The sequence below is a fragment of the Pteronotus mesoamericanus genome, unplaced genomic scaffold (genome assembly GCF_021234165.1).
Source record: "Pteronotus mesoamericanus isolate MK-2021 breed Mesoamerican mustached bat unplaced genomic scaffold, CSHL_Meso_final scaffold_167, whole genome shotgun sequence".
Classification (NCBI taxonomy): Eukaryota; Metazoa; Chordata; class Mammalia; order Chiroptera; family Mormoopidae; genus Pteronotus; species Pteronotus mesoamericanus.
Window position 1 is genome coordinate 25,509,394 of NW_026555308.1, and position 14,962 is coordinate 25,524,355.

General features: G+C 36.1%; 1 protein-coding gene across 1 annotated transcript in view; it reads left to right on the plus strand.

Annotated features, from left to right (window-relative positions):
- Positions 1-14,962, plus strand: part of FBN2 (fibrillin 2) — a 249,570-nt gene that overhangs the window by 131,824 nt on the left and 102,784 nt on the right. Inside the window, exons 9-11 of the mRNA XM_054589866.1 lie at positions 8,332-8,484; positions 10,004-10,237; positions 11,215-11,352. Of these exons, the coding sequence (XP_054445841.1) occupies positions 8,332-8,484; positions 10,004-10,237; positions 11,215-11,352 (525 nt within the window). The remainder of the gene's footprint in view (positions 1-8,331; positions 8,485-10,003; positions 10,238-11,214; positions 11,353-14,962) is intronic.

A 14,962-nucleotide genomic window follows, 5' to 3' on the forward strand; every position in this document is an offset into this window, starting at 1 on the left:
TAAAGCATCAGTAAACTGCCTATTTCTTTTATGTGTAGGAAAATAGTTTCATATGGCAGGAGAGTTTAGCTGGGCATTTTAGTTATAAAAGAGGATAGCTTTCCCATATAATTTGATGCTAAATATAAAAGTCAAATTCCTAATTTAATTATACCTAGTATGTCTCATCAGATTTTTTAAATATCCAGGAAAGAGCTTTCTCTTCTTAACAAAGAGAGCTAACATTTGTCAGTTCTAAAAAGAGTTGAAACGTAATTAATAATCTTGTTCAGGAGCATTTTAGTAGCACAACTTAACGGCCCTTATGTCATTTTGGAAGTCAGTGCCATTATAATAGCCATGGCATTTTAAATACCTAATTTTTACGTTATCGTATAGGCAAGAACAGTGACTGACAGCTAGCAATGAGTAAATAGTGAATTGACAAACAGCAGGGAGCAAATTCTGTGGGCAAGATAATGTCCCTGCTGCTGTTGTGCACACAGAGCTCCAGCAGGGACCCTAACTAAGCAGGGGGACTCAAAATGCCAGCCAGCAGCAAGTGAAGTTCAGATAATGAGCGTGCTTAAAAATCCTGCGGTAATGTGGCATTGCTACACTATCCGAGTGCGTGTCCTTGAACCTTACAAAAGTTTCAGCGCGCGATATTACCTCGGAGTATTCTTGAAAAAACAAAACCTGAAATCATAATGTAAAACTAACAATAAGAGAAAGTTTGAGTCAGTGGGTAATTAATTGCTAACTAATTTTTTTAGGCCGTAAGTGCTGTAAGTTGAAATGAAAGGCCTGATTATTGTAGCGAATATTCTCAAGGCAGTGAACACTGATGTAGACCTTGCATAACGGGCGGGAGCTGGCCAGAAGAGTAAGGGTACGCTTAGCAAAAAGAGAGGCATGAGCAAGGCTGCAGGTGCTGGGTGTCTGGGTGGGTTCAGGAGGTGGTAGGAAGAGCGTGTCTAGGAAAGATTGCTGAGTAAGAAAGTAGGTGGAGACGAAACCAGAAAGACAGACTGAGACTGATCCGATTGCTAAGGTTCTTAACGGCCCTGCGGAGGACTTTCGGGTTGATCCTGATGGCAGGGAGAGCCCATCAAGACTTTTGAGCAGGGCGGAGACAAAAAAATGGGAGAAAAAACTTTGAAAGATGTGAGGAAGATCGTGATACAGTGATGTAGAAAGTTATCAGGATGTGCTGTTATTATGCAGCATTTTATGTGAATGATGGGTGTGGATTACATATGCATGTGCACATTTACAAAACACTCGAAAGATAACCCAAAGCTCCTAAAAATATTTAACTAAAGGAAAAGGGAAGACAGGGATGAAACAAAATACTGAATAGTGTTTTAGTTTTAACTGTAGAATCATATAGGGTGGCTGCTGGAAGAGGATAGTAGTTGTAATTAAGAAAAAAGTGTCCCAGAAAGAGAAGATACGACACTGAGGAAGAAACTCTTCACTACCTTAAAGGAGGAGGTAACCCTAAGAACCAGTGTTCCTGGTTCTAGTCTGTCTTGCATAACGGAAACATGAAAGCAACATGAAGGTATTCTAGGAATAGCAAGAATCTGTAGAATCAGTCAAGGGGAACCCATGTTGGCTCCAGACCATCAAAGAGGCAGGGGGCGGGCGGGGGCGGGCCAGGACTTCAGGATCAGGGGATGAAACCTGAGACAGTGGTTACTCTTTACTGAACAGCTATTATCACTGCTAATATTCTGACCTGAGCTACCCTCATTGGTGTTTTCTGGCTGAACCCTTTATTTTTAATGAGCAAAGCTCACTCAACAGGAGACATATTTATTTCAGGGTACAACCCCCAACTTTTACCAAGTTTTCATCACATTGTATAATTAACCGTTAGTTCTCTTAAATCAAGTTTAGACTGAATGTCAAGCCATGAAACAAACTCTGATAATAGTACTATTATTTTGCTTCAAGATAGATTTATATTTTAATCAGAGGAGATGGATTGCTTCCTCTTTTCCAGTGTGGCTTTAAATAAGACTTCATGTAAACCTTGCTCAGAGAGTGTGGTGAGGGTGATAGGAGATTGTTGGAGGAATAGACTTGTTTTCATTTCTATGACATATCAGTCCTACAGTTAAACATACCAAGCATTAGAAGGATTTGTCCTAACAGGGTAATAAATATCCTTCATCTGCCTTTACCCGTAATAAGTCCCTATTTCAAGAGCTGGTATGCCTAGATAACTCCTCGGTAGTCCTGTGGGGTGTCCCTTTTTTTATTTCAGGTATTCTTCCATATGACACATTTTCTGTGCACACAGTACTTTATAAAGACCATGCAGTTTTAGGTATGCAAAGCAAGGAACCTATCTCCTAGCCACTGTTTGGCTTTTGAAATATACTTTTGCAGAGACCTTCACTATGAGACATCACACAACACTGATCTGTATCTCATCCTGGTATGTTTTGACTCAAAGGATTGGAGGTAAATGGCTTGCCTCGCCGATGTTGTTAGAAGAGAATAATTGCAGAATTTATGAAAAGCGTTATGATTCATTCTCCAGTCCTCTTTCTCTGCCTCTCCATCTTCCCACCAGTGACATGGTTTCCTTTAATATTTGTTATCAGACTGACCAGAGGCTTCCAAACTGTGTAGAACAGTAGTTATTAATATGTATTGAGTTTTGAAAAGCCTCTCTTTGACATCAAAAATGTTTTCAAATCCACGCATGATGATGATTCAGTAGTGGTGAGAAAGTATATAATGAATTTGTATTTTATTAGTCACAATGGGATATCCATAAGCAGGAATCATGTAGTACCTACATATTGTGAGGTGTGTATCACATGCATTGCAATGTTCAGTGTAAGATTTGTGGACCCCTCACAATATCATTGCAAACTCCCAAAGTTTAGGAGTGGTATACGCAGATTCCTGATGGATTCCTGATGAACACCTACTCATTTCAGTACATATTCACTTAACTTCCAGTGTGCTGTTATATTTGACTCCTGAGCTGTTCAGAAGTGTAAGGGGTATTTTCTGGTTTGCAAATCTCCCATGTGAGCTTGGAAAATGATATGTTTTCTCCCATGTGAGCTTGGAAAATATGTTGTTGCATAGATATATCCACTAGATCACACTAGTTAACTGTACTATTATAATTTTCTCTATATCTACTGAATTTTGTCTACTGTATATTAGTTATTGAAAGAGTAGTATAAATATCCCACTGTGATGGTTGATTTCTCAACTTCTATGTGTGGTTCTTTAACTTTTTGTTTTATATATTTTGATGCTATGTTATAAGATGATGAATGTTTAAAGATATTATATTTTCTTGGTGAATTGAACCTTTTTTCAATATGTATTGACTCTTAACTTTTTTTTTGTTTTTCTTTTTGGTCAGTTTTTAAATATTTTAGTATGTTTTATCATATTTTATATCACATTTTATGAGTGGAAGTGTAATGTTTAAATATATGCCTTTTTTATAATTTTCATCCCACTATTTTGCTCCCTTATGTTTTAAATGTCTGTTTTAAAGAGTCAAAATCCAAATTGTTTTTGCACAGCATGAAAATCTTCATCTTTTAAATTGAGATTCTTTTATATTTATTATAGTAACTGATGTTTTTATTTCTGTTTCTTTGTGCTCCTACTTACCTTGCTTTTTTTGTTACTTATTTCTTTTTCTTGGTTTTTTTTTTTTTTTTTTGGATTTATTCAGGGTTCCCTCTTCCCCCACATTCCATTCTTTTCTCTCTATTGTTCAAAAGTTACATTCTTTATTTCTGTGGTTTTAGTGGTTATCCTAGCTGTTTTCAGATGCATATGTAACTTTAAGTCTAAAATTAATGTTTTTACCCATATATTAACAATAAAAGATATTAGAATGGTTATACTTTGATTTCCCTCTCCCAGTTTAAAAAGTTCTAGGCATTGCCACTCCTTCTTTGCAACAATCATTATTTTTGCTTTTTGAGATATTTTAGTGCCTGTTCAGATTTTAGCCAGTTACCTAGCAATATTTTTCCTCTTCATTCTTTTGTACATTCCAAACCTTCTATTTGAAATCATTTTCCTTTTGTCTAAAGCACCTCTTCAAAAATTTCCTTTAGAGAGAACCTTTTGGTGGAAAATTCTCTCTGTTTTTGTATTCCTGAAAATGACCTTGATTTTCCCTCTGGAAAGATGGTTTCTTGGGATAGAGGATGGTAGGTGGACAGTTATTTTATCTCAGTGTACAGAAGACACTATTCCATGGTGTCTGATTGGTACTATTAAGAAGTTAGTGATTGTCGAAATGTCATTCCTGAGCAGGTAATCTGTTTTTTTTCCTTCCCAGCTATTTTTAAGGTCTTTTCCTTTATTGTTCTGCAGTTTCAGCAATATGAAGCTGTGGATTTCTTTTTAGTTTTCCCACTTTGGGTTTATTGGCATTCCTAGATCCAAGATTGTTGCAACATTGTTAGAAAGTTCTAAAGTAGTTATCTGTTAAACATTGCGTCTCCCCCAGTCTGCTTATTACCTCTTTCTAGTATTCCCATTAGATATACATTATCTTTTCACGTTCTTGTTCATATTTCTTACTTCTTAACACATTCTCTCTATCTCTCTGAATTACACTGAAGTTAATTTATTCAGCTATATTTTCCAGCTTAGTAATTCTCTTTTCATCTATATGCAAAACTGTGTAATATATTCACTGAGCATTTTATTTCAGTTGCGATCATTTTAATTTATAGGAGTTTCATTGAATTCTTTTGTCTCTTCTTTCCTTGTTTATAGGCTCTTTTTCTTTGTTCACATTTTTATATTTTAATTGCATTAAACATATTAATGTAATTTAGTGTCTGACATTTGATGAATTATCATTAGTTAATAATAAAATTGGCATCACCATTCCAGTATCTGAAATTTACTATTTATTCCACTAGTTTTTTTTTTTATTGAGCCTTGTTTCTTTATGTATTATTTATATACTTACTATTTTCCTATTAGCTACTTCTTTTTCTTAGAACTTTATTTATGGGAATTTTTTAAGACCTAGTGTCAATATTAAGTCCTCAGTGGTATTAGCTTTTGCCAATTGCTTGCAATATTTCTACCTGAGGACATGTTTATATTATATTCCTCCTTTGAAGTTTTTCAGACCAAATATGAATTGAGACATCAAAGCTGTCTGTGTGAGGAAGAGCTTGTGGTAACAGATTCTTAGGAAAGATCTTCCTTCTCCTCCACCCAGCACTGAGGCAGCGACAGGCAAGTCTCTTAGCTGCCCTTCCCTCTATTAACCTTATACTAAGTATACAGCTCTCTGGAGCCCCTGCTTTATGAGGGAGTTCCCTATTACATTTGTATTGGAAGGGAGAATCTGGCCTTTTTATTTCTTGTGCTTTGGGTCCTGTGAAAATATCAGAGCTGGAATTTAAAGTCTCCAGAGCTTTGCAGAAGCAGGCCTTAAAGCTGAAATGTTTCTGTTCACTTACCTCCTAAGATTCCTGTTTTCAACTTCATTTTGAAACTGTTTTTTCTTTTTTCTTTCTTTCTTTTTTTTTTTTTGTGCCGGTTAGGTGATGTATTTTTTTAAAATAGTTTTTCAGATTTTATGTGGAATATTTCTATTGGGAGAGATATTCAGAGTAACTAATCCACCATTCTGCTAGAAACAGAACATATATTGTTTTATTAAACTCACCCACCAACCCTTTTCCATGACAAAGAAGAGTTAAATAGCATTGCAAAATCAGTTAACCTTTTGATGTAAATTTAGGTCTCCCGATTCAAGCCCATTGTTTTTTCTTCAAAACTTTCTGTACAGCCTCCTCCTTGCAGAGACCTTGAAGAGGTAAATGCAGTGCAGCCTACCTTGTTTCATAACCGTGATTATTGTTGAGTTTAGGGCTTTCCAATTGACATCCTGTCCTGGAGGAATGTAGCAATCAAGTAAATCTAGGAATATGATACTTTGGATTCGTGCAATGAATATTCCCAAAATTATTTTCTTGGATCATTCTTGGGAATAGAAATCTTCCTGAGGAATTATTCCCAGTGACAGCCTGTCCAAGCCCGACTGGTGAAATATATGAAATGTCTGCAGTATCTTTATATGTACACATCCAATTCAGTACATATGCTCCTCGAGTTATACTGAGGTTATTTTTTAATAAACCCTTTGTAAGTCAAAAACATTTAATATGCCTCACCTACCAAACATAACATTATCGCTTTGCTTAGCCTACCTTAAACGTGCTCAGAACACAATACCCCAAAATGCTGGCAACACAGTACACTGTCAAGTGTCAGTTGTTTACCACGGTGACTGTGGGGCTGCATGGGAGCTGTGGCTCACTGCCACTGCCCAGCATCTGGAGAGTGTATCACAACGCATTTCTGTAGCCGGGAAAAGGTCAAATTCAAAATTCAAAGTGCAGATTCTACTGAATGCATGTTGCTTTCATACCTTCATGAAGTCAGAAAATTGTAAGTCGAACCATCATAAAGTTGATCATCTTTACTTTGCGCTGGACGTATGTACTGGGGTTTTTTTTTTGAAATGGAAGGTGTTCTGATTCTTACGTGGAGCATCATAAAGCCAATTCATGTATTTAACAATAGCTTAGAAGCAAAGCAACCTGAAGTATACTATGGAGCATTCAAGAAAATAATATATTTATTTTAAACTATATGTAGTGCAAAAAATTAGGCTTTACCTATTAATGGAATTATTTGTAATTAATAATTTCAGGTGCATTATTACTGTCAGCTCCTGATTGTTGTGCTACATCTTTCTTCTGATGGTCATAGACAAAATGTCTTTGAAAACATCTTGATAAAAGCTTAATAATATGTAGTGAATTAGACTCACAATTTTTTCATTGCTTACACTATAAGCGACTTCAGTTATAAACCATAGTGTACAGATGATAGTAATATTTTATCTCTATTCAGTTTTGCTTTTCATGTAGTCTTTTGATGTCTTCCAGTCTTTATCTGCCATTCTGATCCTTCTCTATGCTGTTGCCAGGGTGACCTTCATTATAGTCCCATTTGATCATGTCACTTCTTTCTCCCCAGTCCTGCAGGACAACACACAAACTCATAAAAGCACTCCTGCCAAACCCACTGGTTACTCTGAAACTACACCTCATTTTACTTTACCTCACCATTTGGCATAATCAATTACCCCCTAGTTCTTGAAAATGTCTCATCTAACCGTAAGGCTTACAATACTATGTATATACACTGATAACTCACAGGTATATATCTTCAGTCTGACCACTCCTCTGGGTTCCAGGTTCACATATTTAACATCCCAGATATAACACGTTAAAGAGAAGCCTTGTAGCATGTCCTCTAATCCCACTTCTTCCCTTGTCAGCCCCGTCTCAGCTGTGTAAGTCAAAAACTTAGGAGAGTTCCTATTTCCCCCATTCTTCACACCCACACAAGTTCCCACCGTCTGTACTTTCAAAATACGTCTGCCCTCTCATTGTCTTCCTTGCCACCACCTGCACCCAGGCTGCCGCCATCTCTCACCTGAAAGTTCTTAGTCAGGTTTTCACAGGTCTTCCTGTGCTCACTACAGTGAATGGCCAAAGAGATTTTTTAAAAAATATAAACTATTGTGTTTCCTCTAATTTAAATCATCCAATGACTCTTAAAGAACACCAAGTAAAATCCAAAGTCCTTCCCTAGTGGTCTGCAGGGCTCTTCATAATCTTGCCTTTGATCTCTCCCTGAGCTCATAGTCTCTCCCTTTTGCATGCTTTTCTCTAGTCATATTGGACCCTTGTTTTTCACACATACCAAACACATCCGCTTCTTTCTCTTTGAACTGCTCTTACTTCAGATAACTAAATGATTCATCATCTCACTTTATTCAAGTCTCTTCTCAGATGTCACACTCTCAAAAGAGATGCTTCTGTTCAACTTTTCTAAAATAGACCTGTATCACTCAGATGTGGCTCTGTAACAAATGTCCACAAAAATCTCAGTGGCAAACAACAGCACACATTGGCAGGTCAGCTGGGGATTGGCTGATCAAGGATGGGATTGGGATTTTGCTTTTATTCAAGGTCTGGATCTGTCTGAGTTGGCTTCTCACTTGCACTATAGGCTCATATCTGCTTCTCATCTTTCCTGTTTGCATCTCTGATATGTGGCATGGAATAGGTGCTCAGTGAACTTATTTGCTCAGTAAATAAGTAAAGGGATGAATCAATGTAATAGAAATTAAGAGAATAAATAGACACTCTAGAGGTTAAGTAAAATAACTCACTTCATTTGGGTGAAATGATTGATGTAAGAATCTGAGATAATTCTGCCATGTCTTCTATTTTATTTTTGCATGTTCAGATCAAAGAACAGGCACATGTTTCTCAGGCCTGGTGAATGGTCGCTGTGCACAAGAGCTCCCGGGCAGAATGACAAAAATGCAGTGCTGCTGTGAGCCCGGCCGCTGCTGGGGCCTTGGAACCATGCCCGAAGCCTGTCCCGTCAGAGGCTCCGGTGAGCTCCTGGCTGCTAGTCTCCTCAGGACAGACAGTGCTGAGAAAATTTGTACTAATGTACTAATATATTTTGCCCTTGTTTTTGAAGTCATGTCATGTCTGTATTCCAATTATTGTTTTCAATGTGACTTGGGTATTTTCGTGAGGGATAGGGTGGCATTGGTTATTTGGCATCAGTTTTGATTACTATCAGAAGAATTTATTAATATCAGAAGAATTCCTAAAAGCTGATTATCATTTTTCTTTGTGCAAATATTTTAAAAAATTAGTTTGAACATCTGCATTTCAGTTCAGTTTTACAACCTGATCTTTCATTCCAGAGCTTGAATATCTTTGACTAACAAAGTTCAACCTTCATTTATATTTTATTTCAGAAGTACCCTTATCTTATAGTGTCCCAATCCTTGAAGACATTTTCTTTTTTTAATGACCTGAAAATTAAGACTACAAGAGTAGGAGGATGCCTCTCATTCACTTTGTATTAACTGCCATTTAGCTGAGGCTAAATCGGGACATTGTTTTAGGATGAATGAGCAGTAGCTTCTCTTGTTAATATAATACGAACAGTTAAGTACAATTAATGTTTATCACATAAAGGTTATCAATATGTTATATTGTCTTCATATTAAATTATCATTTTTATGAAAATAATTAAATTTTTTGAACTATGTCTATAAAAAAATATGTACCTATATGTTCTGCTATGGAGAAAAACAAGGCACAGTCTTTCACAATCTTTAAGTTATCTATAAAATATCAAAACTATAGTTGTTGAGTTGTAAAATTTTTTAAAGCATAATTAATGCATAATATATAATTTTGGAAACCCATAGTTACACTAGTAATATATAATAGTAATATTAATACTGAAACAATTACTTGAGTGAAATAGTTTTCATTTCTTCTGATGTAGTTTCCTAATTCTGAAAACAATTAAGCAAATAAAGGCAATCACTGTCCTTACTTCTTTCCTCTCAACTTTGATGCTTGAATAAATAAGGAGCAGATGTAAAAGCTTATTGAATACCATCTTCTGTTAAAACTCACAATGGAAAAAAAATATTATTCTGCAGCCATGTTAATCCCTTAAAGGGAAGAAAAGAGAGAGAAAACATGTATAGATAGAATACTGATGACATTTCAAGCAAAGTCAAATATATAGAATGAATTACTTAAAGCTTTAATTTTCATCTATTCAAGTAAATTTCTTGCATTCATAGTTAAACCTGGAATTTTATGAGTTTCACGAAAGGACATAGAATCAAAATGCTCTTATAGACCATTCTTTGGTTATGCGACTTAGTTAAAATATGACATACAGGTTTTGATTTTTTTTTCTGAAGCATTTATACCTTTTCCTGCTATGGTTAGCATTGAAAATATTTACCAAGATAATACCCTTCTTATTCACATCATGCAGTGTGGATGAGCTAAAAGGACCATTATAGTATACAGATTGCTTTTATTATGCAGAAAGACATCCATTTGTGTTCCACTGACCTTTCTTTTTTTTCTAGAGGAATACCACAGACTTTGCATGGATGGACTTCCAATAGGAGGGATTCCAGGAAGTGCTGGTTCCAGACCTGGAGGCACTGGGGGGAATGGCTTTGCCCCAAATGGCAATGGCAATGGCTACGGCCCCGGAGGGACAGGCTTCATCCCCATCCCTGGTGGCAATGGCTTTTCTCCCGGTGTTGGGGGAGCGGGTGTAGGGGCTGGAGGCCAGGGACCCATCATCACTGGACTGAGTGAGTGTTCATTTTTTGTGTCAACTCTAGTTTTCTGCTTTAAGTGATATTATAATTTCTAACGTACTTCCCAGGAGATGTGTGTGTATGTATATGTGTACATGTAAAAATCTGTTTCAGGGTCTAAAACATAATGTAATAATATAAAATTCTTAAGAAAAATATTATTTTTCTATTTCACTGACTTTTTAAATTGGAGAAAAGGATGAGTGACCCAGGTTTCCTCTGAAAATAGACGAGAGCACAGTAATACTCCAACCCAGATGACACCATTCAAGAGCACGTTTCTGGTTCCAGTGTATTTCACTTGGCCCTTTGCAGCCGCCTGTTCATACAACCCTTGAATCATTTCCAGAATCATTTCTCAACTGAGATAAACTGAATAAGTCTTGCTCTGTGCCTATCCAAATATTATAATGAAATATCTTACTTTTCCTCACCCTTTTTTGTTGAATAACTTAAGAAATTGAGAACCGTGGGCTTCAGGCCAGAATTGGCATTGGTGTACTTGACATTTAAGTTCACTCTTTTTAAAAGATCTGCTCTTGCTAATAATATTTAATGATGTCCTACAGTGTGGTGTTTATTCTTTTTGGCAGGTTGCCTATTTACTATATCTGAATATTCAGCACAGTTACAAAAAAAGAAATGGAAAGCATTCAAATGTACAGTAGAACATTCCTGAAATTTTATAGATATTATTGTAGGCAAAGGCTCCAGATGCATAACTTAACAAATGCAAGTTATAACCATGTGTCTCGAGGATATCTTTTAGATACTCAACATTAAAGTTTTAATGCAATGTAGAATAATGTAAACCTTTGATGAACACACACACACACACACACACACACACACACATATACACATGTATATACCTAATTAATGTACTATTAAATATCCTTTTAAAAATCCACCCTAAAAAAGTAATCCATGGTGTAATGGTGAAATATCACTTGTGTTTTAATTTTCCATAGCTATTCTCAACCAGACAATAGATATCTGTAAGCACCATGCTAATCTCTGTTTAAATGGACGCTGCATACCTACTGTTTCTAGCTACCGATGTGAATGCAACATGGGCTATAAGCAGGATGCAAATGGGGACTGCATAGGTAAGCTCATGATTCTTTAATCTTTCTTAGTTTTTGATAGCTTTTACACTATAAGAACAATTGGATTGAATATGATAGAAAAAAAGTCTTTTTGAAGTAAATTGAACTTCCAAGCTGCCTCTGCTGTGTGCATGGTCTTCCACATGTTCCCTTCACCTACTGCTGAGCTAGGCCACTTCAAGAGTCCCCCACCCTAAATACTGAGATTTACGTCTCTGCCTCTCCTTGCTTTCTTTCCTTCTTAGCTAAACAACACTGGACATATGATGGTGTCATTAACATGCAGAGGAAGGTACAGATAGGGAAGAAATAGTTGATGATTTTTTTTTTGACACAAAGAGTTTTGGGTATCAGGATGTTTAATTATAGAGATCTAAAGATAGCTAAGAGGAGTGTTCAGGGCCAGAGTTACAGATCAGTAACATAAGTAACATTAGAACCATGAGGGTGAACATTATCTCCCAGACTGAACAACAGGAAGAATGAAAAGCTAACAGTACTGAAGCTGGAATCCTGTGGAACAGCAAGCCCATAAAGAAAACAGTAATGATGTTGGAGAGAGAGAAAAATAATCCAGAAAGTATTATGACACTGAAGCTATGCAGGGGTACTCTTTCAAAAGAAAAGTAGTGTCAAGTGTTAAATGTGGCAGAAAAATCAAATACAGTGAGGGAAAAGAAATCTATTGGGTTTTATAATGAACAGAGTTTTGAGGACCTATTAAGAGTCGATTTAGGACTATGGGAATTGAGCCATTTTGAGGTTATTCTTTTATTTGTTCATGTTAGCAAATGATCATGCGTATGTTTCATAATTAGCATTACACTAAATATCAGACTTGGCTTCAGGTCTTCTGTTATAAAATATAGATGAGAGACCAGGAATGGAAAGTTAGGATTGTAATTTTGCCAAGTCAAACTGAAAAGTTCTAAGTGGACTATGATTATGAAGGAAAATGTGAGCCAAATATGATGTTTTGGGGAAATGATCATTCTGATCTATGTATAGAGCTACAAGATAGAAAGACTAAACAAGGTTTACCTCAGGATCCCTATGTACAGTTGCACAGGTACCATGCACATATAAATGGTGTACCCTAGGGGTGTACACTGTATAACCCCACAGGAGCAGCCCTGGCTTAGCTGATGCTACTTGATGCTTGTATAAGTGATAGACCAGGTAATGACTTTTGAAACACCATGAAATATTGACATATTTATTCTTACAAGTTGGGATATAACAATTGTTGTAACAAAATAATAATTTGGGATATCAAAAAAGAGGATATAAGCCCAAGATAAAGTGGTAACTATTTTCATTGCACCTGCATTTTGAGGGATAACAAAATGCTCTTGCTCTTTGGGAAGTTCTGTTCGATACTGAGAAAATGGTATATATAACTTGAAAGGCAATAACTGTATTAAAGTATCAAAGACAATTTGGATGGAATTGAGCTCATTTTCCAATTATGAGTTAGTTGCTCCTGAGACCTGAAAACAGTTCTATTTACTCATCACACTTCTTTTTCTTGAGAGTTCTACTCCAAAATGAATTTTTGTGACTTTTACTGTCTGTGTAAGTCAAACTGCTGTTAGCAGTGGTTTTCAACTTCATTTGAATTATTCTATTTTGGAATAGTAAGGAATAATTTTTGTTTCTGTTGGGCCAGAGGTAATCTTAGAGCCATTGCTAATTAAAAGTGTTTGCTAACTTTTCAAGGGTTAATGTCTCTTACCCCAATAATATCTGAGAATTTAACCATTTTGATAGTCAGTGTCTTTCTCAGTTACCTTTGGAGTTTATTTTAGGAGTTTAAAATGACTTTCTCGTTTACTTTAGGAGTTTAAAATCCTGTGAATTTTGTTTAAAAATGCTCAATCCCCAGTGAAAGTATAGGAAGAAATAAACATACACAGATTGTAATATTTAAAGTGCTCCTATTCCTCTACACAAGGCAAACAAAGGTGAACACTTGAAAGTATCAACCTGTGAGACTCAGAATAAAGTGCAGGGGTTGAGGTGTACATTTCAGAACATCGTAGTGCTCATTTATGATTGGTCCTACAATACCTCAGAAAACTAATGGGGTTTTAAAGTCATGGATTGTAAAGTCACTAAGAGTTTTTGGTGATTGTTTTCCTTCCAAAAAGTAGTGGTCCTTTAGCCCTTAGGGGCTAAAGAAACAGAAATGAATTAAGGCCGTAATAGCAAAACCACTGTCAGAGATATCATAGCAGCAAGGGGCCTTGGGAACAGGTTCTCAAGGGGAGAAAACAGTCCTTCAAAGTGACCCAGCTTCCCAGAGCGTTTACCTAAGAGAGGGGGTTGGGTGTGTGCTCCCATGTTCTTCACTAGAACAGCTTTTCAATGAGGATTCTGTAAAGATGCATCTACAACACATTTTTAATTGTTGCAATCAATATTATAAAAACACAGAGAATTAAGGGATCTTTGACACTGCAAACTGAAGGTGATATTTCATGTTGGAAAGTTTCTCAGTTATACTTTATATACTTGCTAATGCTCTAAACTCTCTCTTTTCTCATTTTGCTTCATTCCTTTGGCTCAGTAGAGTTTGGGTTGATGTTATCAACCACAAGTTTAAATGTAAGTGAGTGTTAATGGGCTGAAGGTGCCTTTGGATGAATTGAAAAAACATTTAATCTTGTTATTTTTTTTGTTTTTATTTTATTTGCTATGAGATTCCCGCCCCCCCCCTTTACTAGAGAGAGCTTAATTGCATTCCATCTGAGTGTTTATATAATTGAGGTTGGTGAGTTTGATAGAGTACAGTTCCTGTTTTAAGAACATCTGTGAAAAGAGTAATCTGTTTATTAAAAGGTTAAACCTGTGAATTGATTTTATTGTTGTGCTCTCCAATTTAGCTGAAATTGTATATGTTAATGGCTTCTACACATATATGAAAGGGCAAGTCATTATGTCCTCACCAGCCAGCCAGGTTTTTAATTTGCCAGCATTCAACATACGACTTAGTGGGTATTTCTGAGAGAAGATGAATTAAACTTTTTCTAGCACTGGTCCGTGTGATTTCTCTGGGGGTTGACTTCTGAACTGTTGAGATTGCCATTTGGTTGTGTAGTTTCTGAATTCTGCAATGGGTTTGCATTTAATCAAGCCTTAAGAGGACTTATATGAAAAGGTGACATTTCTCACATTAGGCTCAGTACTAGTATTTTTGTAAAACTTGATTTTATGTAAAAAACAAATTCCTGTGCCACTTTTAAGATCTTAGAGAAACTTGAAGCTAATGAAAATAATAGGCATTGTTTTGTTAGCTTTTTAATTTTTTAATTTTTGATTTTAGAGAGAACCATAGTTTGTCATTCCATTTATTTATGTATTCATTGGTTGATTCTTGCACATGCCCTGACCTGAGATTGTACCTGCAACCTGGACGTATCTGGATGACATTCCAATCAGCTGAGCTACCCAGCCAGGGCAATAGGCTTTGCTTTAATTAATTTTCATTTTCTACTTCGCCCTTTGTGTGTTACTTCAAAATATTAACAAGCCTCAATGCATATGTAGTTACATATATAGTTGAGTTCACAAAAATAATAAATCCGATAATCCATCTATCTCTTTCATT